The 27,690-nt window shown below is 44.6% G+C and overlaps 1 protein-coding gene across 1 annotated transcript; it reads left to right on the forward strand.

Annotated features, from left to right (window-relative positions):
- Window positions 1–1,871: 1,871 nt before the first annotated feature.
- Window positions 1,872–27,049, forward strand: LOC142036619 (AF4/FMR2 family member 1-like). Its single transcript, XM_075039981.1, has 15 exons — window positions 1,872–1,900; window positions 2,001–2,055; window positions 2,187–2,224; window positions 3,655–3,811; window positions 6,538–7,455; window positions 9,974–10,071; window positions 13,636–13,882; window positions 14,916–15,007; window positions 16,007–16,070; window positions 16,892–17,028; window positions 18,235–18,306; window positions 18,937–19,030; window positions 19,133–19,176; window positions 20,574–20,800; window positions 23,565–27,049. The coding sequence occupies exons 1-15, from the start codon at window positions 1,872–1,874 to the stop codon at window positions 23,684–23,686; spliced, it is 2,394 nt and encodes a 797-aa protein (XP_074896082.1). The 3' UTR covers window positions 23,687–27,049.
- The last annotated feature ends 641 nt before the right edge of the window (window positions 27,050–27,690 follow it).

The raw sequence follows: 27,690 nt of genomic DNA on the forward strand, positions 1-27,690 counted from the left end.
TGTGCCATTTGCCTTCTGTAGGAAATTGAGGGGCCTCGTTTTCCAAGGTGGTGTCTCATAGCGCTTCCCTTCAGTGTTTACTGTAAAAGAAGAGGAAGGAGGTGATTTCCACCAAGAAGGTGTGTAAGGAAATGAGGCAGTAGAAACTGAGAGATGGAGGAGGATAGTCACAGGGGAATGGCAAAGTCAAAATGCCTGAACAAAGAAAGCACGTACGTCTTCACAAGTGTAATCTGGCAGAGCCCTTGTGCACTGAGAACCTCTTCTGCATCAGTGAGAGGTACTCCGGGACTGTGGGCTCAGTACCTTTGCAGGAGGTGTCACCTGTGCAGGAGGGGTTGGCTCTGTACTGGTAGACACAGGAGACCTTTGGGGTTTCTTCATGTTGTCCTGCTCCATGGACAAGAGCAGATTTCTCACTTCTGGTTTGTGAAATTGTTGTTCGTTGTGAGATGGTGGCCACCTTCGGCAGTAAACACGGTCCTATTTCAATGAAAGTATCTCCGTGCATGTCAGTTGCTTTGGTATGAGTGTAAAATAATTTGTGTAGTTGGTGGGGATAGTGTTTAAACAAGGGAATCACTTTTTTATTCAAGGTTTTTACTCCTCTGTTGTCACAGAATCATAAAAGCAAACTGCTCAGAGTCATTAGAGGTGACCCACAGAGCCGTAAATCTTTTTTGCTTTGTTCATAATTTGACATGAAGGCTTGCAAGAGTGTGAGAGTTTCTGCAGTTTTCCTTTTCCTAACAAGCATCAGGAACACTAACTCTCTCCTCGCTTTTCCCAGGTGATGTGGTTCACTGGGGATCTTTCGTATTTGTTTTCTTGCTATAAAATGTGTTACAGCTTATTTTTCTTATTGGGGCATGAGAAAAATTTCTCACAGAGAGCCCTTAGTTTGAAATGAGGTTGAAATAAACAGAGTTTTGACCTGATTGATTAAAACCCCTGTCTCTGTTCCCAAGCTTTTTATCCCATTTTTGGAATGACACTTGTGTAATTCTTTGCATTGAGTAGTCGGTCTCCAGCTAGTTTCAAGATTTAAACCACTATACTTTTGAATAGAAAGAGTTTTGCCTGTCTGTTTTCCAACTCCTTTTGGGGTGCCTGCCTCATTGCCAAAGAGGGGGATAGCAATTTGGGAGAACTTCGGGTCCCTCCCCATAAATCCTTCCCTTCCAGCCTTTTGAGGACCTCGGTAATACATTGAAATTGCCAGCAGTAGTTGCCATCCGCAGGCAGAGGACTAAATTATGCTTTTGGAAACATTTGCAGGCAGCCTGCTTTCTACTCTAGCAACAGTAGAACAGAGCTCATGCCTCCCCACTTGTAAACTGCTTTAAGTATCTGAACTGCTCAATGTTACGGTTACTGCTGAGATGTGCAGGAGCATGAATTCCATTGTGTAGAGAAGAAATAGGAGATAGGCTTGACCTTGGCATTTGCTTATGTCTTGTGTAGGAGACCTCAGCAGCAAAAAAAGAACCCCTGTGGCAGAAGAAATATTCGCAGAGAGAGTGAACATGCACAGCTTCTGGTGCAAAGTTGATGCTTTCTGCCCCTTGGGGAGCCAGTGCAGTCTAGTAGCATGCTAGTCTCTTGCTGTACAAGGATCAGACTTCTTCCACCGTGCCCTGCTGTGTTAGTGTGCTAGGTAACCTTTGTTGGCTGTGTTAGTGTGCTAGGTAACCTTCGTTTAGAATTCCGCTCACGGAACTTTGTCTTTGTTGTCTGTAGATGGCAGCCAAGGATACTGACCTCCATTGCAAAGTGTCCTGAGATCAGTTGGAAAGCACAGTTAAATCCCTAGATTGTGTGTTATCATTTTATCATTCATTCAGGTAATGACAAGGTTTAGCAGATTGGGCATGCTAAATGTTCAAAAAGGATGTGGGAGGTTTGTTTGTTTTGGCAAGTGCAAACTAAGTCTTTCTCAGTGTCTGCTGCTTGAAAATGTGTCTGCCTTGGCTGAGATTTGTCTTCTGGTTGTCTTTCAGAATGCTCCAGGCCGACCTGCAGCTCAGTGATAGTGAAGAGAGTGGTGACGACCAAGTCAGTTTTAGATGTTTTATACACTAGGCACACAGACTTCCCTTTAAATCATCACAACTTGTTGTGTTGTTCCGAGTTCCTTAAGCTAACCTTTCCTCCCCCTCTCCTCTTTGTTTTTGTGAACAAAACAGGTTGTTGAAAAGCCACCTTCTTCACTTGCTCCTCCAAGGTACAGGTTTGTTCCCAAACTACTAGCTAGACCAAATAAGGAGGAAAAACAAAACTAATGGGGTAGATGGGTAAGGGTTCCTGGTTTCTCTTGTAGATACAGGTGTTGGTTTCTAGCTGCCTGAAGCTGCTGTTGAAAATCGCCTTTAGTTGTGTGGAGTTTTACGGAAAGCTCCGATTAGAAAGTAATAATCCAGACATGCTGGATTTTGTCTGTGAACCAGAACTGATTTCCCCAACTGTTCCCTTCTTTTCTCCTCTTCCTCTCCACCAGTGTATATGTAGATCACACTGGATCTAATGGGATTTTCAGTTGTAGTAGTGACAAGTGAGGTGTGAGTCCAGTTTTAGTTTAGAAGGAAGCCCAAAAAAGCCAAGTGGATGAAGAACAGAAAAGGGTTAGGTAGGCTCATGGAGGCTATTTCAGCTCCTACTGATAAGGCAGCTGGCTGTAAGCAGTTCCTGCCATGTGTTGTTAGTCAGAAGCAGTATTCAAGGTAGACTGAACAGCCACACGCCAGCATTAGAGGAAGAAAGGTGGAGAAGCCCAGAATTTTTCCTATAGGAGAGCACTGACATATGTTTTTGGCTTGATATCTATATTCTTCAAGCACAGGGTAATGGTCTACAAAGTCAGACTGGCAGAAGGGCACGTCAGTTCTTGGTGTGATCTGTGTCTCTGCAAGCTCTTGAAATAGAGTGTTCTCACAGTATCAGTCTGGATAAGCAAGGAGCTTGCCTCCAGATCATACAAATGTGTTGATACTAATGTGGGAAACAGTTTTCAAAGCAAAAAAAAAAAAAAATCAACATTTTGTAAGCCCATTTCAAAACAAAAAGAAGGTGTGCATAAAAGTCACAGTTCTCCCTCAGTTCCATCCACTCCTATTGTCAGTGCTAGAGGAAAACACTTTTGAGTAGGGGAGGGTGTTGCAAAAAATGCTACTGATTGACATGACCGTTAATGAAACAGTTACAGCACCTTGACCAAGTAACACAGATGAAGAAGTAAAAACTTAAGGGGGAGAACACAAAAAAGAGAAACCATCCTGGAATGTATGTTTCTGTCTTGTTAGCCTTTATTGGAATTTTTTCAGTTGAGGGTTGGGGCTTTCAGAAAAACACTCGTTAGTTTTGGTTATTTTTTAAACTTCGGTTGGCTAAATGCAGCTTCATACTGGAGCAGTGATGTCCTGCTTACGTATTTGTCCGACTGGGTTGGAGTTGAAGGTTTTATTATTTCCAGAGGCTTTTTATTCCAGTGCTTTATCTTTTGACTATGGCAATGTATTCCTTTGGCCTTCTCCCCTCCCCTCTCAGTGCCAAAACACAGGGTTTCAGTTTTATTTTTGAATCCTGCCATGTCAATATAATAAGTAAGTAACCTTCACCCATGCTGCTTTCTAATTTTATCTCATGGTGGCCTTGCAGTGCCCTACAGTCCCAGCCCAAGAGTGTGGCATCAGCACATTCCAGCAGCCCGGAGTCAGGGAGCACCAGTGACTCAGACAGCTCTTCAGACTCAGAGACGGAGAGCAACTCGAGTGACAGTGAAGCAAACGACCCTCCGAGAGCGTCAGCACCTGAGGTGAATGCCAATAAAATGTAGAGGCTGCTTAATGCAGCCTCTTGCCTCAGACTCTCTGCTGTCTGAATGCATTCAGGACAGGAGACCTGAAATACTGTCGTTGTTCAGGTGTCCCCTTGACACCTTTGCTGCATCATCAGGCTTATCTTGCCCTTTGTTTCCCTTCTAGAGTTTGTCAATTAAATAACCCTTAGTAACAGCATAATTAGACGTCTACGTGCCTAACCTCGAAGTGTTCCCCCCTTCTCCTTTGGCATCATTGTCTAGCACTCCTGGAGGAATTAGTGCCTTCATGGGTGAGACACAAGCAAGGTGCAGATGAGAAGCACAGCTTGTCTGGGGTGTTTGGGGCCCATGTCTGCCCGTGCAGCTTTCCTGGGTGCCAAGGCTATGGGTTGCTTCGGGGTGAGACCAGTTTCCTGATACATTAAGAGGAGCCACTGCCTCCCTGCAGCTCCTGTGTGTGAGTGACAGATTCAGCTTCTCCCAGATCACAGCTGAAGTGATGAGACCTGCAGGAAGGGCTGGAATGTGCTTAGACTTGCTTCTGTTGAATTTGGCTCAGATAGTGCTGCACTGGCATTTCTGAGGCTTTTACTGGGAAAAGCAGACAACCAGAACTTAGCGCCTTAAAGTTTCATAATTGAGACCATGCATTTTTTGAAAATCTGCTGCAGAAGTGCTCATGTCCCATGGTTTCAAACAGTTCCTCCAGCTTGCAAAACATTCTTGGGCCAGTGGGAAGTACATAGTTATATCCTGTGGACCACAGCTGATGTAAACCAATCTGCTGCCAGTTTTGAGGTACTCTCACAAAACACAGAAACCGTGCAATTTATTCCCCGCCCCCTCCTCCAGCCCTAGTTTTCCTTTCTTTTACCTTAGAAGCACATGAACAGGGAGAATTTTATGTGCAGAAAACAAGCTTTGAGAAGGTGTATCTTTTCATCTCACATCTACTACACTTCACCCTCTAGCAGTTCAGTTACAGACTTTGCCCTCTGCAATGTGGGTGTCTTTGGAAGGACAGATGTTATACTTCTCCTCTTTTACCAAAGCCTGCCTGGTTTGTCCTGAAAATACTAGATTGTAAGATCCTTCTCGCTCTAGTGAAGTCCTAACTATTTGCCATTGACCATTTTATCCTTTTTTATTCAGCAAACTATTCATCCATGGTGCTCAAGGAGTAAGTTAGTGCACATGGCCCATTTGTTTATAGTCAGTTCTTCACATGCAAAAGAACAGACTTTAAGACCTATAGGCAGTAGTTCCTTTATTATTTTTTTTTTTATTATTTTTTTTAAAAAAAAATCTCTTACTATCCTTTGGTTTTGGAAACCTAATGAAAACCTGTATGATGGTGTAGATCACAAACAAGATAACCGACGGTAGAAGTGCTAGAAAAGGATCAGAGTATGCCACTGTCTGATAGCTACGTACATTATAAACCAAAGTTTACTAAGTCTTTTAGCCATGTTTTTACAGTGTTTGACCAAAAACCAAATGTTCTTCAGTGGCTAGTAAGTTAAAATTCTGATGAAAATAAAGCAGATTTGTGTTATCTGAAAAGCCTAATGGAATTCGTGGTTTAATTTTACTTCCAAACCCATGGTAAAACCAAGCACTGTTTTTTAAACCAGGATTCTAGATGGACTGACTTAAACACAGTTGAAGACATGTCTTATTTATCTGCATGTTCTACAGTGAGTTGAGTCTGGATAGAGAAGAAAATCATGGCAGAAGGGATTCATTAGTCTCGGAAAACATTTCACGTACTGGGCTTTCTCTTTTCGGGGAAGGGTTGTGGCTCTTCTCAGAAGTGAGAGTGGTAACTGGGGAGAATCAGTGAGTGCGGGAGTTTAGCTGTGCTCTGATGGTGCCCAGATAATGAGTTACCCATTTGAGTGGTGTTGCCACATACATGGTATTTTCAGAATGGGCCCCAGAGAATAATGCCTCAGATTTGCAGCTTCTGTTGTCTCTTTTAGCATTAGTTGGGTTTGCTTTTCTCGTAATTTGTCAGACCGCTGTTAGATTAGGCAGAGCTTGTAGCAACCACGTTATGTTATTTGACCGTGATGCCAGGGGCCTTCAGACTTCAGTCGTTGCTCACGCCTTGCTTGACCCAGAGGGAAGCGAGTGTTGGGTTGTGTAGGCAGAGGACTCAGAAGAGGCCGGACTTGACATGCTAGCCATACAACTTATTTTGGTAAATGGTTTGCTTTTGGCTAAACCACAGGAGCCTGACAGCCTACCTGTCAGACTTCAATGAGATGTGTTAGCTGGCACAGCTGCTCATCTGTTTTGAAAGTAGTGCTGTGTGCAACTAACTTTCCAAAAGTGTTGCGAGGACAGCACCTAATCCATTTCTACACCTGCTGCTTTTTTTATATGTTGTCTGATTGCACAACGGTGTTGGTTAGTGGCAAACCAAGATGAAGCTTTCATGTAGACTGGTCTCTTGCTGAGCAACAGGTAAGGCTAGCAGAGATCCAGGAGTGCTGTGCAATACGTTTGACTGATCCTGTGCGAAGATGAGGTCTGTGTTTCTGAATTGTCAATGTGCACACGCTAAAGCATCACCACTGACACATGGTCTGTCACTTTCAAGCTCTTTTAACATCAAGGGGAAATTTTACTGGGCTCTGGTAAGCCATGCTAGGATGAAAATAGCCCATAAAGGCATCATAAAGTCTTGCATCCTTCCTTTCTCTTTTTGTGTGCAGCCTGACCCACCGACTTCTAATAAGTGGCAGCTTGACAACTGGCTAACCAAGGTGAACCCACCAGCAGTGCCAACAGAGAGTCTCAGCGAAATTGCCCATGGGGATGGATGTGAAGAGGGCAAGGAGCAGGGGCAGGCTGTCAGCAGCAATTCCTCCCACCAGCGTGCCGAGCCGAGGGAGCCTCATCACAAGAGCTCTGGCCGAGCGGCCAGGGCTCCTCAGGACGCTCATCTTCTGACCAAACGCAACTGCCAGAAGTCTCCTGTGCGGGCCGAGGGGCCCTCACCCAGGCAGACTGTGGGCATCAAAGGGCCCAGCAAGGGCCTTGTCCACGAGGGGCCCAAAGGAGGCCTGAAGGTGGAGAGTGACCCTGGTCCTTTTGAGGTCAGAGACCAGTCTTCCAGAGACAAGCCAAAAGTCAAAACGAAAGGGAAGCCAAAATCCAGTGACAGAAAAGACCTGACCCCGGCACTGCAAGAGCCCCCTGAGAACAGAAAGCACAAGAGCTCCCACCAGGCCAATGCCAAACCCTTCTTGGACCCCAAGGTCATGAGAGATGTTTTGCTTGGCAGTGTCCAGGAGCATCTCGCTCTCAGTCCCCTTCCTCAAGGCCAGGGCACAAGCCCCACCAGGACTAGCGGCCACAGGCCTGCCATCGTGGCCAGAGAGGATTTTCACAAGGAGAAACTTCCCTTGCCTATCAGGGGGAAGAAGTTGCTCTCGCCAGTGAGGGACTCCCCTGCCCCTCAGTCCCTCATGGTGAAAATAGATCTCCCTCTGCTGTCAAGAGTCCCCCAGCCCCCTGGGAAAGGCAGTCACCAGAAGAGAGCAGAAGCCAAGGAACCCCCTGGTGCAAGGAAGCAGGACTTGGAGAGAAAAATCACGGATACTCTTGACAAGTCCCTTCAGAAGAGGAAGGTAAGAGGTGGAGGTGGGTTTGTACAAGGACCAAGGTGGTGTTTGAAAAACCCATGCGGAGAGTTCATTTCTGCTCCTAAGTTGGGAGTAGATCCCTTGCGCTCCTCCTTTAAAGGTGTTATCAAACTTCTAAAGGGAATGTGTATCAAAGCCGTTCATAGAGGTTTCTTGTTGGTCACAAATGCCCTGCTGAGCAAATGAAAAGCCTCGTGAGCTAACAAACGCTTTGGTATTTGAAAACATTTTCTGCTGTATTTTCTTGAAATACTAGTTTTCTCAGACAACAAAACCCCAGCCCTCCTATATTGGAGGAGCTTTCAGCAGCAGGCTGTGTCAGCATGTGGTTGGCCAGCCCCCTGGTAGCATTTGTGGGTTTCCCTGGCTTTCAACCAAGCAGAGCTTTGTAGGGCTGTGGTGCCCCCTCCCCCTGCAACCCCTTTAAATGCAGCATGGTATCTGAAGCACCTCCCAGACTGTGCAGTCATCTACACTATCCATTTAATGTCTGTTGTGGGAGAGCACCTTGCCTGCACTTTGTGGGGAGAACTGACACAGGCTGCCCTGGTCTGTGGTTTTTGGTTTTGTCTATGCGTGGACCTTCTGCTGCCTTTAGCCATGCAGCCTTAGGCTGCGTAGCGTAGTCTTTTCCTGTGTGGAGTCATTCATTTCCATGAAACAGTTGTGATTGCTTGCTTACACAAAGAGGAACAAATTCTGCAGGTGTGAATTGTGTTATTACTAGGGATGATGGCAGCAGCCCCATGTTTTTGCTTTTCCATAAATGCAGACTTTTAACTGAACCAGGTTCACCGAGAGTAACAAGTGTCGCTAAACCCTGCTTTGGATCTCAGCGGTTGGCTAAATATGTAGAAAACTTCTTTGGTTTCCCCTGGAGCTGCTGAGGTGCTAGCAGCGATGCTAGTGCTTAAAAGATGCATGTGTCCAGAGTCCTTCAGCTAGAATAGTTGCTTTGCTTTGAATTACAAGACAGCCCTTTATTTAACTGAGATGGTAGTTGCTCACAAGTGTTTTTTGGAAAGCTAAGTCCCAAAGGGGGCTGTGAATATACTTCTAGCCAGCTGGTTCAGCTGCACAGGGTTGGTTGCAGGCCTTGTGGTGAATGGGTATTCACTGTGGATATTTCAGTGCCTGTATACCTTCTTGGTCCTCCTCACAGAGCAGGTGGCTTAGCACATGTGGGTGAACAACCTTGGCTCCCGTGTGGGTTGCATTTAGTCCTGTCATTTTCTGAACTTCCCATAGTTGTGGGGGAGAATTCAGAAGAGCAGGGAAAGGGTGAAGAAACCGGAGAGACCACAGCAGTCCCCCTCTTGCGGAGCAGTGGAAGAGGGTAAACAGGCAGCAAATCTGTTGCTTCTCCTGTTATCTCAAAGACCCAAAAGAGGAGCTATTTGATATTAGACATGTCTTCCCTTGCAGCCTGAGTGTCTGATTGCAGGAAACCCCTCCTCAGAGCCTTGCTGTCTGCATTATGTCAGCATGCATCAGTGTCCTTGGAGGCTCAGGCTTCGTAACAGCCAGCTAGGTCAGGTACAGCTGTCAGACATCGTTTGCGGCAGTGTGGAGCTCAACTTGAGAAACAGTTTAAGAACTTGATCTAGGTGCTGGAGCCTTGCCCTGAGCACACTGCCAGAGGTCGACTCTGCCGAGCACAATCTACTGAGCTCCATCACAGTGACATAAACCTGCATGTACTCTTGGGAGAGAGACAGAAAGTCCTGGAATGCTTTTGGCTGCCACCAGGCACACTGTGGGTAACACTGACTGATAAGTGCAGTTTCTTTTACATTTTCTTGGCTTGTAGCAAATTATTCTAAAGTTTTTCATTCAGGTGAGCTGATGATTTGCACGCTTTGTATTGTAAGACCTATGGAGTGCAGTTAAAAAGTATTATTTATTACCTCTCCGCCTTAATGGTTCCTGTTCTTCTGGAGGACAATGGCAGTGATTTTAACTGCCTGTTTAAAATTTCAGCTGTATCAGACTCTTCTTCATAAAACCAAAAACCCCTGCACATCTGAGGAATCGGAGGGATCTAACTCTCCTGTGAATGCATTTTTTTCCTTCCCTTTGATAAGGCATACCACAAAACACAATTGCTTGCAGTTCATGACTTTGCCAGGAGGAATCTGAATACATTTCTGCATAATTCGTACTGAGTAGGAAAAAAAAGCCCATCTAGAACAGATGGAATGCTTATTTTCAGCAGTGGAGATGCCTTAATTTTGATTACTATTAGCAACAAGAGGTTTAGCAGTTCCATCCCCATCACTACAAAATAATTAATCTATCCAAGCAAATGTAGGTAAAATGTCATTTTAGGATACTTGTCAGCGAGCCTGAAATCTATATCCGCTGTGTTTTGGGTTTATGCTTTGTCAGTTCTAATATCTTATCCTTTTCTTTTTTTAACCAGAATCAAACTTAGCTGTATTGGTCTGTACTTTGCACCAACTTTCAAAACGTGAGTGATTTTTTTTTTTTTTCTTCCTGTTAGAGGGAAGTGGAGAAGGAGATTGATAGGAAGAAAATGAAATCAGAAAAAGAAAGAAAATCATTGCAGTCTTCAGCTAACAAAGACTCCAATAAATTGAAGTGAGTGTACAGTGGTGGGATGGCAGACATGCATAAAACTAAGTCTTTTTTTAAAAAGGTTAAGGCGAGGAACTGTATCTCCTGTCCTTATACTTCTGAGTTTGCTTATAACATCGTGTGCCTTCTGAAACTTAATCTGCTGCAATCTGTCTTTACATCCTGGAACCAACCATGTGGCTATGGGAGTGTCATTTATTCGCCTTTTTATTTGTTGCAGATGTGAAGTGATACTTGGGTGTCACTTATCTTCCTCTCCCTTAACGCTGAGGATTATGGTTCTAATCATTCAAGCATAAGCTGACGTTTCCGTGGCTGATCATCCTCCTATACCTGGTTTACACTGCTGCAAAAGCGTTGAATGTTGTGGCATTTGTCCTGATTTCGAACAGTTGAGATGGGAATGAAGACTTCACCATTTTAAACACAAACTTGTCCATCCTGCAGCTTATGTTGCTGCATGCTCTGATCCATATACTACATGTAGCTCAAAGAATCTGTTTATGCTGCAAGAAATTTAATTGCCAGTTGTGCCCGTACTACTTTTCCTTCTAAGCTGGTAGGCAACCATTTGCACTGCTCTCTTTCAGACCAGATGCAGGAAACAAATTTGTGCAAAAAAATTAGACGTTGTTTGAGTTGCAAACAGTGTGGTAGATTGCACGCTGGGATGTAGGAGCCATTTCCCCTTCTCTAAACTACAGTGGTGGTAATCTCTCAGCAGACAATTGCCCAGGTGATCTGGGAGGTGGCAGCTGTTCTGTGGGGAGTAGCATATGCTTGTTCTGCACGATGGCTTAGGTGTTTCAGGGGATGGCAAGAGAACTTGCCATCTGGTTGACAATGTCTCTGCTCATTGCAGGGGGGTTGTACTAGATGATCTTTAAAGGTCCCTTCCAACCAAAACTCTTCTATGACTCTAGGTGAGTAAGACTTGAGAGTTCAAGTATCAATTATTTCTGCTTTCATGAGAAATGGAACTAGCCTTAAAATGCTTTTAAAAAGGGAGTTGGACTAGATGATCTTTAAAGGTCCCTTCTAACCCAAACCATTCAACGATTCTTACGAACTTCTTTTTCTTTGCGCATGTTTTCCTCATTCTGGGTTCTACTGTCATACTTGTTTTGGGGAAGTTCGTGGTCTCACTGCATGGGAAGCAGCAGAAAGCTTTTTAGCAGATTCATAGTACTTCACATGCATTTAAAGCTCTGAGTCTTTGTAAGGTGAGAAGATGATGTGAACGTGTTTTGCACATGGGGAAATTGAGATGCAGACAAATTTGAGTTGCTTGCTCAGGCTCCTGCTGCAAACAGGTGAAATAGCTGAAAGGGTGGCCCCGAAGTCGTGAGTCTCATTCCCATGATTGAGCAATCACGTCCACAGCAGAGCAAGTTCTGGCAGCCTCTTGGGAAAGGATATTGTACTAAATGCAACTGTATGTCCATAAATTTTGACTCGGTGATCATTGCTGTTTTCTTAATCGGACAGGTCCTGATGAAAGAAAAAAGTCAGATGTTAATGCTGATACTCTCTACTCCCTCAGCTGCTTTTGCTGTCATCGGTTACAGACTTTGAACAGCACTTAGCGGCTGGTGCACGCAGTGTCTGTGCTAGGTGGAACTTGTCTTCTCCCAGCTGAGAATGCAGAGGTGAATGTGATGGATATTGCAGAGCTCTGTTTTCTCACCTTGCTGCCATGGGAGGCTGCTGAGCTGGGATGCTCCAGAAGCACGTGGACATGCAGCTCCCCCTTTCTCTAACCAAACCAAGATGCCGCAGTGCCAGTAGGCTTTTTACTTTGACTAGCCCAGATTTGCATAGAGGTGAAATGTGCAAAGCCCAGTCCAGAAAACAGATTTGTATGTATAGGTGGGTAGGGAGCATTTGCGTTCTCCACTAAAATCATCATCTCGTTTTTGTCTTTTTTGTATGTGACCTAATGGGGACGCAACCAGTGTGCCTTTTGAATTGCGGTCTTTCTAGAATTTCAGATGGCCTTTATGGCCAGGAATTTCTCATGTATTCCACTATAGCATTTGCAGTGTTTCTGGTAGATCTGCTGAAACTTACCCCATAATTTGCATACCACTGTACTGCCAGCATTTTGGCTAGGTCTTTGCTAGAGCAAACGCTTCCAAGAGCATGTCTTCAAATGGGCGGTGTTCCTGAGAGGGGAGGCTCCTGTGTCAGTTCTGGGCTATTGCATTCAATTCCTGCTTGATTGTGGCTTGAATTTGAGGTATTGACTTGCATTGGTATGTAGCATTGAGGTTTGTGTCCTGACAACATGAGTAAACTGCTTTTCTGCAGAGAAAACATTGAAGTACTCTGAAAGCACTTAGGCGTTAGGGCTAACATTTAGTTGGGTGAAGGGATATTTCAGCTGTGGTAATAATGGAAGGGCATTACTTCTGTGGTTCATTCCTCCCTTTTTCTCAGTGAAAACGAGCACCCCTTTTAGCCATGTTCTGGCTTTCAGAGTGGGAAGAACAGGATGCGTTTTTGGGGAGAGAGGGCTCTGGATCAGGTCAGGGGATGCCGCTGAGCTCTGCGTCAAACAGTCCTCTCTGGAGCGTCAGCTGTAGTGAAGCTGGGGAGCATGTGTGCAGTGAGTAGGGACTGTGCCACGGGAAAAGTGGGTTGTGGAAGAGGGGAGAGGACTGTCGCACGCACAGCAGAACGAAGCAAGATGTGCAATGTTACACTTCAGTCTTCTCACTGGGTTTAACTTCATTTCCTCCTCTTCTGATAAGGCAGTCCATGAGTTGGGATTCACTGCTCTGTGTTTTCCTGGAAACTTTGAGAAGCTGAATAAAAATGATGTAAATGAGCAGTAGTGAAACAAGGTTTAGAGCTATTTGGTGCTGCTTACAGCTGCCAGAGTTCCCTGGTAATCCTAACTTCAAATGATCAGAAATCTGATGTGCCACCATCCTATTAAATGTGATAGTCTCTGCCATTTAAAAGCACAGCATTTTAAGTCTCTATCACTGGAATCCTCTCAACTTTATAGTGTTGTCTAGTTGAGCTGGTGAGTCCTGGCAAGGGATGACTCAGTTGAATTCTGTCAAAGCACATACAGGATCAAATGTCTAGGTGAGTATCTCTGACCATAGAAGATATCTTCTACCATAATTGGGAAAGAGAGGTAGTGCTGCAGTTCATTTGCCTTGTTGGGTGATTTGTGCCAGGGATTTTAGTTGCTGTGATTGCCTCTCTTACTCTTTCAGTGAAAAGGGGCTGTGTTGGAGGGATGCCTTTTTTTTGCAACATCCTCGTATTCTGGTTGCAAGCATTTACTCCAATGATAAGTCCTGAAGGTTATTCCTACTTGAAAACCAACTTGTTTGTGTGTTGTTGGCGGCTTAAGATGTGTTATCTAATGCCAGTGAAGTCCCTGAAGTTTTGTTTTGCTTTTGTTGGATTCTTTATGTTAACAACTCATTTCACACTTCCAGAGAAATTTAAAGAGAACTGGCACATGATATAACTATGTTTTTAAAAAAATCCCTACCTTATATGTACACCATATTCATCCCAATTGCTGAATTTGCTTCCCATCTCCAGAGCATCAAAAACTTCACTTGAAACCCAGAAGAAAGATCTCCTGCTACCCCCACCGCTGCCACCCATGTCTCCTGTACATCCTCCACCAAAGTCAACCAAGATGGCCCAAAAGAGACCCAAAAGTGAGAGCAGCGAGCTGCCTGTCGTGGATAACACTGCCAGGGACGAGAGCAACCACAAGGATCCTTTGTTCTCCAAGCACAAGAAAGTGGAGAGAAATCCCGCTGAGCTCTCAAAGGGCATCAAAGTAGGTATCCATTATAACTGGCAGGATGTTTCCTGCAACCCATGGGTGCTGTGTGATTCTCTTGAGAAACATGCTCTGAGGATATTAAAAAGGAAGGAGGATAAACAAGCCACCAGAGAAAGCTCTTTGAAGCATTTTTACCCCTTTAATGGCTATCTGTGACCTTATGTTGCTAGCTCAAAAGCCTGTGTTGTAACTTCTCTGCTGACTTTCCATCATCTGTTTTAATCTTACCAGTGAAACATAGTGAGAAGGGGTGACCATGTGAAAAACAAAGGCAAGAGAATCGTGTTTATGGTAGTAACTGCTTCTGACTGTAGGCAACTGCAAGTACAATATTGGTGTAAAAATAAGTGTGTTTACAGAAAGAAAGAGTGGATTGCTTAAAAATAAGAAACAAGCAACCTGTGGTTTTGACCGTGACCTAGGTATAAGGTTTTATAGCTTGCTTACAAAATTGTTGATGATCCTTGCAGCTGGATCTTTGCATTTTGAGGTTATAAAATTCAATTATATTGCTGCTTACTCATGGCTCTGTGTGTGTGATCTAGGATGTTGCTGTGTGTGTTAAGCTAGACTGTGCATGCTGTATTAGCTGGCTTCTAACTGCTTGCTTTTTCCTGATAATGTAGTTAGTAGTGGAGAATCAGCAATTTCCATGTGGTTAAGCTGGAAATAAGTGTGAATGGATATTACCCCTTCTGCCTTGGCTAGTGGCCATGAAAAACGTGCTGCTTGCAGCCTTACTGCTATTTTAGCCATTGTGCAAGGAAACCTGCTACTTAATTTCTCCATGCTTGGGAGAAGTCTGAATGGTATTAAGCCTTGCTAGCAGTCAGGTAGGATGCCAAGTTTCCATTTCCATTATTGAAAGGGGTACTGGGGAAGAAAGTAAGAAGAGCTGGAGAGCCTGGAGAATAGATTATGCCTGGGACAAATAAACATTTTCTCTTGAAATTTAGGAAAGCCAAGCTTTGGAATTGATTTAGACATCTCTCTAACCAGCTTTATCTCCACTCTGTGTTTTTTTCAGGGATCTCCAGGGGATGTCACAAATCCTTTCCCAGTGCCTTCTTTGCCAAATGGTGCCTCCAAGCCAAGGGGACCTCAACTCACGTTTGAAAAGTAAGTTTTTGTTTTACACCCATCACCTGTACTTTCTGAATACACCAGACAAGGCTGGCCCTGCAGCCACCCAGGCTTCTGCTTCTTGATCACTTCTTTGGGGAGGAAAGAGAGAGAGAGATGTCTGAGACCTGCCCTGTACTGCCTTCTTGTGTCTGGGACTTAGCCCACCCACCACAAAGCAAAGGTCTCATTACAACAGTTCTTGGTTTGAGGGAAGCTACTCTAGAAATTAAGTACTTTTGAACTCTGAGAGGAGGTGTCTTGTGCCTGCCTACAAGTAATGGGTTTTGATTTGTCTGATTCTTGACAAGTGGCAAACTCCTCTGTGACAGGGTGCTGGGCAGGCAACTGACTTTTTCTGAGAGGGTATGACTCTACTTGCTCCTTTTGTTAGCGCACAGGTGGCTGTATGCCATTTCCATGGTGAATAGATTATCCCAATGCGCAGAAATGTGTGCAGTCCAAATTTATCATCATTTATGTGTTGACTGAGACCCAGCTCTGTAGAAGCGTTGCACACCATATCTCTTGTAAGCAGATAACTTGAATGCAAGCTCTTTTGGTCTGAGTGTGTCATACTGCAGAGTTTACTGTATGCTTCAATCAAAAATGTATTGCTGGTATTGTACTTGAGGAATGATAGGGCATCACGTAACTACTATCTTTCCATGGGAGCAAAGAAGTAAACTTGGCCTCATAGTAGCCTAACCTCCAGTGTTTTTTCTACTTAGAAATGTAAGTTTTCAGTGTTATTCTAACATACATTTTTTAAGAAATCAATTCATTTTATCTGTCCATTCAACTGCTATGTATTTCTGAACATGCAGACAACATTCATTTAGTGACTATCATAACTGTAACGTGTGTTTGATAAGGCTGTAACAAGCTTACCAAAACAGGATGTTCGGACTCATAGCATCCTGTAGATAAGAAGGTAAAATTTATCCTACTCTTTTTCTCTGTTTTCTGTTTTTCCTCTTTCTGTCCCCAATTCAGGCAGCATCCGATAGAATACTACATAGAAGTGGCCAAGAGGCTGAAGCACAAAGCTGATGCAATGGTAAGTCATGGCCCTGTGCTAGAAATGTTAACCAGCTCTTGCATTCAGACCTGATACTTGCATGCACGTGAATAAGATTCGCTGGCTAACGTTACTTCCATACTCCCTACATGGAGCATGTTCAAGTCATATGTGGGGAGGCTGTCTTTATTTGCCAAATGTTCAGGCATTTCCCTTTGTTGTAAACACATCTAGAGAATGTGCCTAGAGAATAGGATTCAGAACTGATGTTGTCTGAGGTTAGCAGGCCTGTTTGCTTTGCAGAGCTATCACAAAGTCCTTGGAAGATAGTTTTAAGACAGTTTACTCTGAAACGTCAGGATCCTGTGTTGGTGGACAAGACTTGGAAGTGCCCTTTGCAGATGTAACTAGCTTTCTCCACTATGTGCAGTTTAACAGCATGCATGAATGAACCTATTTTTTTGCTAATTATGGCTCAGTCAGATAATGTACATTTGCTACTTGCCATTTACCTGTGAAAATGAAGTGAGGGAATACTGCAGTGGGAAGGCCCCATCTGCCTCTCCCAAAGCAGGCCCCCAAGATGAGACAATAATATCCAAAAATGTGAAGGTAATAAATTACTTAAGGAAAATGTTGAGCAAGAGGAAGAGATACGAATAGCCAGAGCCCACAAAGCTGATGACTGGGACCACATTAGGGGTTCTGCTGAGAATCCTTTAATTATCACCTGGAGGCCTGACTTGCATCTTTTTCTTTCTTCAAATCCTGCCTAACTAGGGGAAAAAAAGGGAATTCAGGTACACTTGAGAGAAGCAGTTTTTGTCTTAGTCTAAAAATTAGAATTTTCTTCCCCATAGACCGACAAGACTGGAAAGGCCTTTCAGTACCTAGATGCTGCCCTTTCCTTCATTGAGTATGGGATCGCCTTGGAATCGGATGCACCAGCACCAAAATCAGCTTACAGCATATTCAGGGGCACCATAGATCTCCTCAAGTAAGTGGTTTTCAAAGCATGATGGTTAGGCAGCATGTTTGGAGGGGAAGGGTTAGTTGCATTGCTTGTTTGCAACTGTGGCAGCTCTGGATTCCCACCATGGAGCAGAGTTTGGGTTGCTGTACAAGCATCAGACAGACCATCCAGAGGCACCAGAGACAAATCCTTTGAAATGTGTTTCAGCATTGCTTATCAGAAGAAGTAGGCACCATGTCCTCCTCAGCATTTGAGCCTTGCAGTTGAGGTACACCAGAGGACACTGGTTCAGATAATCAAGGACAGGAAGGAGTTTTTACTTTATCCAGAACTGAAGTTGCTTTTGCATGTGAGCTCAATAGTATGTCAGTTAAAAAAAATCAAAGCAACAATCTAGCACGTGGAAGAGCGGTTTGTGCCCCAAAGCTCTTGCAGCTTGATTGAAGGCAGATTTTACTGGTTTCTCCCATGTGTCTTTGTACCAGTGCACTTTATTGGGGTTTCTTTTAGCAACGTTCCCTGTTTAGTTTCACAGCCATAGTAGATGCATGTAGATAGTAGACATTATGACATATGCAGGCAGTGCAATCCAAGGAACCATGTACTGGATAGAAGAGAGACAGGTATCGGTTTATTCATATGGAAATTACAGGTTATGTGAGTTTTCGAGAGCTGATTTGACTTCTGACCTTAGAGCTGAAAGAGCTGTCAGAGTTTTTTTTGTGGTAGACTTCAAACTTTTTAAATGACATTGTTTGCTTTTTGGTCTTGAGGGACTGCATTTCCAAGATGCTACTGTTGCTTTGTTTTCAAAAAGGAGGTTTGCTTATTTGTTCTTTGCCAAAAGAAACATTTCCACTGAGAAGTCTGTCTTGTCCAGAAACACTTGAATTAGTGTTGTAGTCAGTGGTGGGGGCACCTCTTCTGGGCCTCAGGCCTGTAGGTGGCCCACGGGGGGCATCTACTTGTAGGGATGTTGCCCATTAATCAGTGTAAGAGGAGAGCGAGTCGCATAAGGGGCCACATCTGTTCCTGCTGCGTGGAAAACAAGGCATTTGGAGACAGTCCTCTGCTCAAGATCATACAAAGCACCTGGTGCCAGGACTAAGAACTCGGGGCAGGTTTCTTGACTTTTGGACCAGTGCTTGAGATAACGGCATGCACTGGTTTTTCATAAACAGTAGGACTTCAGAGCCCTGATGACTGACAAGATTCTGTTTGTTTCCTTAGATTCGCCATGACATTGAAATCCTTTACGGACTCCTCAGCATCTTCACAAGAAAAAATCTTTGCTGTGTTATGGTGCGTAACTGTTGTTCTGCACCTTCATATTCTGTTTTTAGACTTGATAGAGTGAAAGACCCGTTACTTTCAGGGGCAAAAGAATGAGTTAAATGGGAATCAGAGTTCTGCAAGGAAAAAAACCCCACAATATCAAAACCAGAATGAACAGGAACATCTCTAAAGTGAGCTGGGATATCACAAGGGACTACATGTGGAAGGCACAGGCTCTAAAATTTGATCTGCTGGTAACTTGAGAGCACATAAGGGCTCTCACCTAAGGTGAAAGAATGCGATTTGGCTGTCCGTGCTTGAGCTGTGTAACTGAAGCTGTAGTTGAACGTAGCTGAGGCACTTCTGGACAGAGGCTTACTCAGCCTGTGGCACCTATAAGAGGTTGGGCACCTGTTTTATGTAAAAGACCAGACATGGCCCTTCCTTGTTTGGTTGGTTTTTTTGTTGGGGTTTTTTTTCCCCCTTGTGATTTTTTTACAGAGTCTTTCTTTAAGATGAGCAGGAGGAGAAATTCTGAGCTTTCTTGACTTTGCAATACAGCTGATGTGTGCCTGCCTCCATCCCACAAGGCTGATGACTGCTGAGCAGGCAGCGGTGAGCGTGAACACTTACTCTTGGTTGTGTTTCTGTTCACAGCATGCGCTGCCAGTCCATTCTGCACATGGCAATGTTTCGTTACAAAAAAGAGACTGCAATAAAGTATTCCAGGATCCTGAATGACCACTTCAAGGTAGGGCATGCGTATTACTAAGCTGCCAGCTGGCTGGCTGCAGTAGTTACTGATGTTGGCTGAATAGCCCATACCTAACAAGAGTTCTGTTCCTTACTGCAGAGTTCTTCCAGAGTAACACAAGCACCTTCTCCATGTGTTGCAAGGTAAGATTTAAAAAGATGTACGTTGTGATGTGTCTATAAGGGTGTGAGTGAAAATAGTATCCCGAGTATTTGAGTTGCAGGCTGCGTTTGAGTGCCTCACCACTCGCTCTTTCGTACCACCTGAAATCATATTGTTAGGGGGCATGAGTAGGTTTCTGCTCTCTCTTTCCTGTCTTTTCTCATTGGAAAGGTTGGGGTTTTTTTTGTTATGAGGTCCAGAGTTACTGTGTATCAGGCAGAGCAGTTCTCCACCAGAGAAACAGGCCAGAGGAGCAAGGAAGGTAGCATCACTATGCTATTTCAGAGTCCCTGTTGTTGTCATCTTTGTTCTGTTCTGTCGCTCTCATCTAGAGATCGTTTCAGACTTAAGAGGGTACCATCCCCATCTCCCTGGCCACTGTCCAGTAGGATTATGCCTTCAGCCTGTGGTAGCATAACTTTGAGGTGATACTTTAATATTTTTCTCTTTACCTCAGTCACCAATTAAGAAAAAGAAACTAATTTTCTAATTTGTGAGTTATTGAGCATTTTGTCCTTTCTATGTACCTGCAGCAGTGTTGCTGCGTATGTGGCAGCAAAAGTAAAAGGCAAGATGTCCCATAACAGTGTTTGGCCCAATGCCTGGCAGACTGGTGCTGTGTTTTAATGACAATGAGTAAGAGTTTTTTTCTATCCTGTGGTAATTGCATTTGGCAGATAGCTATCCAGCTCCACGTCTGTCCCTTTTAAACTTTGCAGTTGAGAGAAGGTTGTTTGGTCTTCAGTAGTGACGCTGAAATTCCAGTTATTTTTCTGCCACCTTGGACAGCGTAGGTTATTGGGAATTAAATGGTCTCCCAAGAGCAGTGGTGGAAGCTCGCTCATACCAGTGACTGAAATGAGGTTGGTTGAAGTGGTGGGGGTGAAGCGATGTGATGAAGCCAGCCTGTGTCTGGAAGGCGGGCAGCTGACTGCATTTAGCTTCCCTAGGTCTATAAATAAGTGTGTGTAGGCTGACCTGGCTGCTTTGACTAGCTGTCAGAAAGCTCCAGCCTCTGTAGGTGGGGAGCTTCAGCATGCCTGAAATGGAAGTCTTTAGCAAAAAACACTTAGAGAATCTGGTGAAGGCTTGCACGAGGAGGTGTAGATTTTGGAAGGTGGATGGGTGGCCCTTTCTGATGTCTGGTCCCACATTTTCTTTTGTCAAGAGGAGTCCTTAGAGTCGCAAATCAATTCAAAAACCTTGGCCTTGCACTCAGAGGACAATTACCTGTTATGTAGCTGAATGCATCTCAGTTTTTAACACTCTATGCTGCAGGCCTAGATGATACTGGATAGCTCCTGGCATAAGCCAGTCTTGTGGCAAGACTTTCAACTCTGAAATGAAATGTTTGTGGTGGTGTTTCTTTCTCCTGCAGAAGCACAGGCATGCCTTCTCTTTCTCCAATGGCCTCTCCTGCTGGTTCTGTGAGTTCTCAGCCAGGATCGAATGCTAGCAACTGCAGCGGCAACAGCATTGGCTCTTCAGTCACTGTCCCTTATAATATCCCAAGCATCACCTCTTCCTACGTCAACATTACTTCCTATATCCTCTATGCGTATGATATTTGGGAACGGGCTGATGCACTGGTCAGGAAGAATAAGGGTAAGTTTTTGCCCTCTGGCTTTTCTTTCTTATGTGTTGTGTTTATGTGTATGTACTTGCTTAAATCCTAACACTCAGTGTAGCAAACACCATACCTAAAGAACAAAGCAGTAAAAATGTCGAAATAGACAGCTATGGCTTATTGGCAGGTTATTGGCAGAGATACTTGGTGGTGATATAATGATGAGTGTTCCAATTAAAAGGTTGTCTTGGCATCCTCAAATGTCTAAGAGCTAAGGCATGAGGGTATCAAGTGCAGGAAACCAGCCAGCTCGCTCCATGGTAACACAAGAAGCATAAGGGGTTTTTTTTTTCTGTTTGTTTTTCCCTTTGGGGCCTTAGCTTTTCTGAATTGGTCCGTTTTCTTTAAAAACATCTTTTTGGCCTATACCCTTGTGTTTCAGTTTGTTTGTCAAACTTCCAGGTATTTTTGTCTTGAAAACGGTGAAGCTGGCTTCTCTCCATAACAGAGAAGCTGAGCAGCACTTCAATTGGAGTCCTTGCCAAGCAGCATTTCTAAAATTGCTCCTACTTTTTTTTATTTTACAGTTTTGTAGTTAAAAATGTTGTGTTGTCCTGTGGTACAAGCAGTGGTGGATAAGCAAAAGCCCTAGAGCAGATGCAGTTCAGTCTGTAACCTGCCATCCCATGTGGCATTTGCAGTGTCATTTTCCGTAAAACACAAAGTTTTGTGAGCTACTGTGGGCAAAGGGAAGATTTGCCATGATCTGTTGGCAAACTTGCGAAAGAAAATAAACACGATGTGCCTGGCTGAATTGTTGGAAGGCTGTAAAAATAGTCACACTAATGAGGCAGTTGCTGAAATTCAAAAGGCTTTGCAAGTCACCTTTGAATAAAGTAACTCCAGTTGTTGGCTGTCCTCTGAGCAAATCTGTGCTCACAGCAGCAATTCATGTGTAGTATTTTGGATTCTAGCCTCTAAAGGCTGAGAAAAGACTGTCACATAGAAGGAGCAGTGGATGCTGCTGGTAAGCCAGAGGAATGAGTCCTGGAGGAAAACCTGTGGGAGGGCAGCCTGAGCACAATCTTGCATCAATCAAGACTAAATTCAGAACCTGCTATGTGTTGCTGTTTTGATGTAGGGGAATGATGACCGGGGTAGTAAATACTCCTTAGGGAGTAGATCTGTGCAGAAGAGTAAATACTCATGTAGGCTTAGCAGTTGTTGTCACTGTTCAGGATGGTGGAGGAATTTCAGAACTGGAACTTGTTGATATTCAGTGTAATGTACAGATGCTAAGAGGTGCGGAGAGTGAGTACCTAAAACTAAAAAAAAGGCCATATCCTTGATTCTTTTGTGCAATTCATAGGGCATAAGAAGAGGAAAGAGCAGTGGCCTTCAGTTATCGAGTTCTCTTAAACAGGGAAGTCATAAGTTAGTGGAAAGCAGTTAGTTCTAACTATGTCCAAGTCACTTGTGCAGAGCTGAAGTGCTTTCTGGCGGGTCCGCAACCAGTTGCTTCCAGCACAGGACCCAGCTCCTCACTGTAATGCAGAGTAGCACCGTGGATCATGAGGCTGTAAGAGGTTGTCTTCAGCCTCTGATTTCCCACAGCAAGGACAAGCTGAGGTTGCACGTGTGCATGTGAAGTCACTCTCCTTTCACAAAGTACTGTGGTCCCAGATCAGATTATCTTCTGGTTGCCCAGGCAGGGTGTTCAGACTCCTTGTCCCTGCTTACAGCTCTTCTGTTTCCTGTGGAGGGAATGGATACCCATTTTGTACACAAAAGGAGGGAAATCAGGGGAAATGTGTTCTCTGCTTCTGAATTGGAAAGTATTAGAATGAAAGTGTTGTGCTCTCTGCTGCTGAAGAGTTCCTTGCACAGCCAAGCAGAAATCTTCAGCCTCCAGGTTCAATCTTTGTGTGTAAATAAGGAGAGCTGAGAACGGGCGGTTTCTGAAAAGGTACCTGGCAACACGATCAAGGCTGGAGGGACCGAGGGACTGGGACGAGCCCATGTCCCTAGAAGGCAGGTCATGCAGGAATATCTTGGAAAGGTGACTGGAAAGGAATAGGTGTGATAATTTCCTGTAACTCACTGTCACCCGCACAGATGATTGCCAGCACAGAGCAGGGCATGCAGCCTGCCGGCATCTCCCAGCAGATTCAGATATGCTGCAAGAGCCTTCTCCTGCCCATGTGGGAGGAGGAGCGTGGTGCCTCAAGCTGGTGGCAGGGTAGGAGGACTCTGTGAAATCTGCCTGACATGCCCAGCTAAAGGCAACCCAAATCTGAGCTGTATAGCCTGGCAAGCTCTATAAATTTTTAAACCTGTTCAGTTGAGAAATCATGATGTCTCCAAGGTTTGAGGATGGATGAAGGAAAGGGACCAGTCTGATGACGGCTGTGTGTGCTTCCCGGCATCACTCAGAAAGACACTCAAATTTGGCCTGTTTAAAATCTGGGGGAAGCACACAGCAGTAACTGGGGTATGAACACCCAAACTTTTGCCCACCTACCATGGAGTCTCGATGTCCTTTTAAAGCCAGCACCTGGGGAGGCGGTTCAGTGTGTGTAGGCGTGTGTGAGTGTGATTTTCCTCTTGCGTGCTGTGCCTCGTGCACTTATTACATTTCCCAGCCTTCTACTATTGCTGACCTCTCTGCATGAACAATGTTTAATGGGACTTGCCAACTGTCAGTGTGCTGCTGTTGTCGCTCCTCACTGCCCCCTAGCCTGTCGGATGTGCCTGTTTTGTGAAACCAACCAAATGTTTTCTTTCTCCCTCCCCTTTTTCCAGAGTTTTTTGCTGAACTCAGCACAGCGACGTGCACTCTGGCACTGAACAGTAGCATGACCGAACTGGTACACTACGCTAGACAGGGTTTACAGTGGCTGAGACTGGAAACAAATACGCCTTAACTGGTGCTCAAGGTGGTCAAATACCTTGAACTTTTTTGCACTTTTGAAGCCTCAGAAACAGTCTAACTTGTTGAATCATTGGATACAAAGCACCTGCAAGGGAAAATAAATCAAGGTGGAAGGGATCTGGTTACACTGGAAAAACTTTGAACTGCATTTTTAGGGTAGCGCTTTGCTGCCTTGAAAAAGAAGAGATGGAGGAAAGCCTCAGCGTTGATGGCACCTTCCTTTCAAACAATGAAGTGCAATGAATTGCCTGAATGGCCTAATGTATTGATGGTCTATAAACATTTCTATTACGAATAACCAGCAGGACAATAATCACACATGAAGAAGTGCCGACAAGAAGGAAATCTGCCTCCAGAGGTTATTATGCAACATCCCACAGTCTGCAACAGTTGTGTGCCCAGAAGACATGTCAGAGAAATGTTTTTCCAAGCATGGATGCAATCTTTGGTGTCTTTGTTCCTCAGATGGCAAGTAGCAACAACCTCAGCAGCACCGAAAAGCGTTATGTTACAATAAAAACAGCAAAGTGGTCTGCCTTGCCTGCTTTCCAACCCCACCCTCTTGCATTTGTCAGCCAGCTGCTGTCCTGAGAAGCGGGGGAAGCCACTGCCTTCAGTGCTGCAAGTTCACTTTTTAAGTCGTCGCTGCTTTGGTCCTCCTCCTTGCCATGCACTCACGCACACAGAAGCCCTTAGCACTCGAACTGTATTACTTAGGGTCTTGCTCGGTTTAAGCCTTGTAAGCCAGAAACAGTTGGGGTGGCAAAATGACCAGGCGTGGTTGGAAACAGCTCTGCCTTTCTTCTGTGGTGGAGGGATGTCACTCACACTGAGGACTCCTTGACTGGTTGCTTTTTGTCATTCCGATGGGTGGGGGTGGACAGCTGTACTGGGTCACTCGGATTGCTTGGGCATGGTTCTGAGTCTGAGAGCTTACATGGGGAGGAATCACTTCTGTTTAAGGAGGGACTAAGTGGCTGAATGTGGAACATAAGACAAATTTTGCATTTGGGTATTTGCCTGCAACCGTTGCTGGTCTCAGTGAATATCTAAGAGCAGGATTTGGTACCAAAGTAGGGCATCCTTCATGGGGGAGATGACTTGTGCTCTTTCTCAGCCAAACTACAGGATGGGCCCAGCAACTTAGAAATCTGTCAAGAGAACACAAAAGGGATAATTAACTGTTTGCAAGCATTTTTTCCTTGTCAGGAGCTGCAGTTTTGAAATTGCAATTTTGCAGGTGACAGTAACAGTGAAGGCAGCATCCATGGCATTAGTGTATGCAGTAAGATGACACCCTTCTCTACCCAAAGATTTCCTGTTGCATGACAGCAGCGTCCTGCCGTCCTCATATCTAATAGTGTGCCTTAGCCCTCTGGTCCCCTCTCGCATCCCTCGCCCTATCTCTGACAAACCCGTGGGAGTGGCAAAGAGAAGGATGGTATCCCAAAATACTTGTGCTTACAGGAAAGAATTAGCTCCCTTTTCCACATAATTTCAGGATGGAGGAACAGGTCTGCATGCATGTAGCAGTACCCCCTTTGTAAAGTACCTTCTTGTGGTTTTGAGGCTTCCGAAAATGGACAGTAAATAAATATCAACAAAAGGTCTGCATTTCCAGAAGTAGTTTCTGTAGAAATGAGCCCTGCCACAAGGAAGCCTGGAGTCCTCTTGCCTCTGGGAGGAGCTGGCAGGAGTGTGCTGTGGTCCTGCCCTTGTCCTGAGCACAAGGGAGCTCTCCTCTTGTCTCCCCTGGCAGCGCAGGACTGCCGGGATCATGGCCGGGTCTTCCTGCAGCTTCAAGAGGCTGTCCTTTTACGTTCACTTTATCAAAAGCCTTAGTGCATTTCAGGGATAAGTTGTCCTAACCAATGGAAGGAAGGTCCATGTCCCCCCCCTCCCCATTTTCCTTATCAAACTTCACTTGTACTCCTCCTCCCTGGAGGAGCAACTGCTCTGAATAAGCCAGGGACAGAGAGAGGCTCAGTGTTAACTGTTTTGTTCTCAGGAAGCGCAGCGATGGCCAGCCGGCCCGAAGGCTTGACGTGCACTTTGGAGCTTGATTCCATACTAGTGGGACGATGCCTTCTTCTGACTTTGTCTTGAAACAAAGCTGTTTTTAGGATCACCAGCTGAGGAGGAGGAAGGCAGGCAGTAAGCTTTATTGAACCTGAAAACCGCTGTGGGAGTCTGTAAGAATGATAGCAAAGTCTGAGGGGGAAGCATAAGGTGAAGCAGGGACACGGGTACCCCTGGTACTTCATTTCGCATACACCCATCTCCCTCCCTGCTGCCAGGCCAGGTTCCTGTCGGAGAGCCGCTTGCTCATGGCTTGCCAGCCCCGGGGCAACTGCCTGCCACAACCTGCGAGGCAGGGTGTGCGGCTGCCCCGCTCCTGCATCCAGCTTGGTGCAGCCCATGGGTGCACCAGGTCCTGTCCTCGCCTGCTCTTTGGGCACTCTACTGCCCAGAGAGTGATAATCTGTTGTCCTGCTCCTAGGAAAGCTCGTGCAAGGGTGCCGGGTGAGCAAAGTTGGTAAGAAGACACCCAGCGAAGGCAGATGAACTACTGGCATTTGCTTCTTTACAGTTGGGAAAAGGCAGCACGTGCTCTGCTACCATGCAAAGACAGTTGTGCGAGAACTGCTCCTGCTCCCCCAGGCTTCGGAGGAAATGAGATCACAGGCAGTTTGTGTTACGGGCATGTGGGGGGCTATTTGGGGGCTCTCATTTCAAAAGCGATCAGTGGAAGCCTCAGGACTAAGCTACATAGCAAGAAGCTGTGTTTTGTTTCAGGTCATGGAGAAGACTGTTTAAATAATAGGAAATTTTTGAAAAGCCATCGTATTTCAACCTTGAGCTAGGTCAGAGGCCTGCAAAGGGTTAGGAAAGATGCTCATCATTTTGACTTGGGCCTGTTCAGGCCTTTAAAAAAAAACAAAAACAAAAACAAAAACCAAAAACCAAACAAAAAAATAATAAATAAAAAAACCCAAACCAAAACATAACAGTGGAGGAAATAGCATTTGCCGTTAGGAAACAAAACCATGAATCCAAGGAAAAACAGAGGTGGTGGTTGAGTCCCAGGAGGAGAGGAGGCAGCTATGGTGGCAAAACAGAATCATTTCCATGCAATATTTATTTAGAAGAAATAATACATGTGTTGAAATTCTCAAATGTTCTATTTTTAAGATGCCATTTATTTAATAGTTGAAAACCCTACTTACATGGAGATAGAGATCTCTTCTGTAACTGAAAGTCAAAGTCTGACTGCAATGTCATTGTTTTTGGTTTTGTCCTCTCCCCTCCCTCTTGGTTCCCATTATAAATCTGTACATCTTAAACTTATTTTAGGGATGTATGTCCCTTTTGAAAATAACTTTTTCTGCCCTGTGTGTGATGGAGTTTCCAAGATGGTTGATTCATTCATATGGGGAAATAAACAATAAATGAAGTAGCCTATTTGTTATGAGTTGTTGCAAGAGTCCTCATGTTCTCAGCTTCTTGTAGAGAAATTGTAATTTGCCTTTTCTCTCTGAATGGTCTTAGTGTTTCCCTTCTGAATGAGGTTTAAGCATGAATTTCTGTACAAGAAGCCTCTGTTTCAGATAGCAATAGTCGGACACACTTCAGTTTAATTTTGATGAGACTTTGTGACAGATAATAATATCGTAGGTAATATTTTTATTCTTCTCCCAAGTCACCGCTTCAGGAGCTTCTGTGATACATCGTCCAAATCTTTTTAGATATCCATCCACAAATCCTCCACTTGTCTTAATTACAGCATCTCACAGTTTGAGCCTTCAAACAAATCATCATCTACTATGGAAAGTACCAGCTATAGCCATCAGACCGCTGTAAAACTAGCTGTGGAGAGCCAGGTCACTGTATATATCCAGTTGGCTGTTAATTGTATCTGGCTTGAGAAACAGCAGTTATGAATTATATCATCTATTTGAAAAATCAAGGGATTTTCACAATCAGAGGTTTAAGGTA

The sequence above is a fragment of the Buteo buteo genome, chromosome 1 (genome assembly GCF_964188355.1).
Source record: "Buteo buteo chromosome 1, bButBut1.hap1.1, whole genome shotgun sequence".
NCBI classification, from domain to species: domain Eukaryota; kingdom Metazoa; phylum Chordata; class Aves; order Accipitriformes; family Accipitridae; genus Buteo; species Buteo buteo.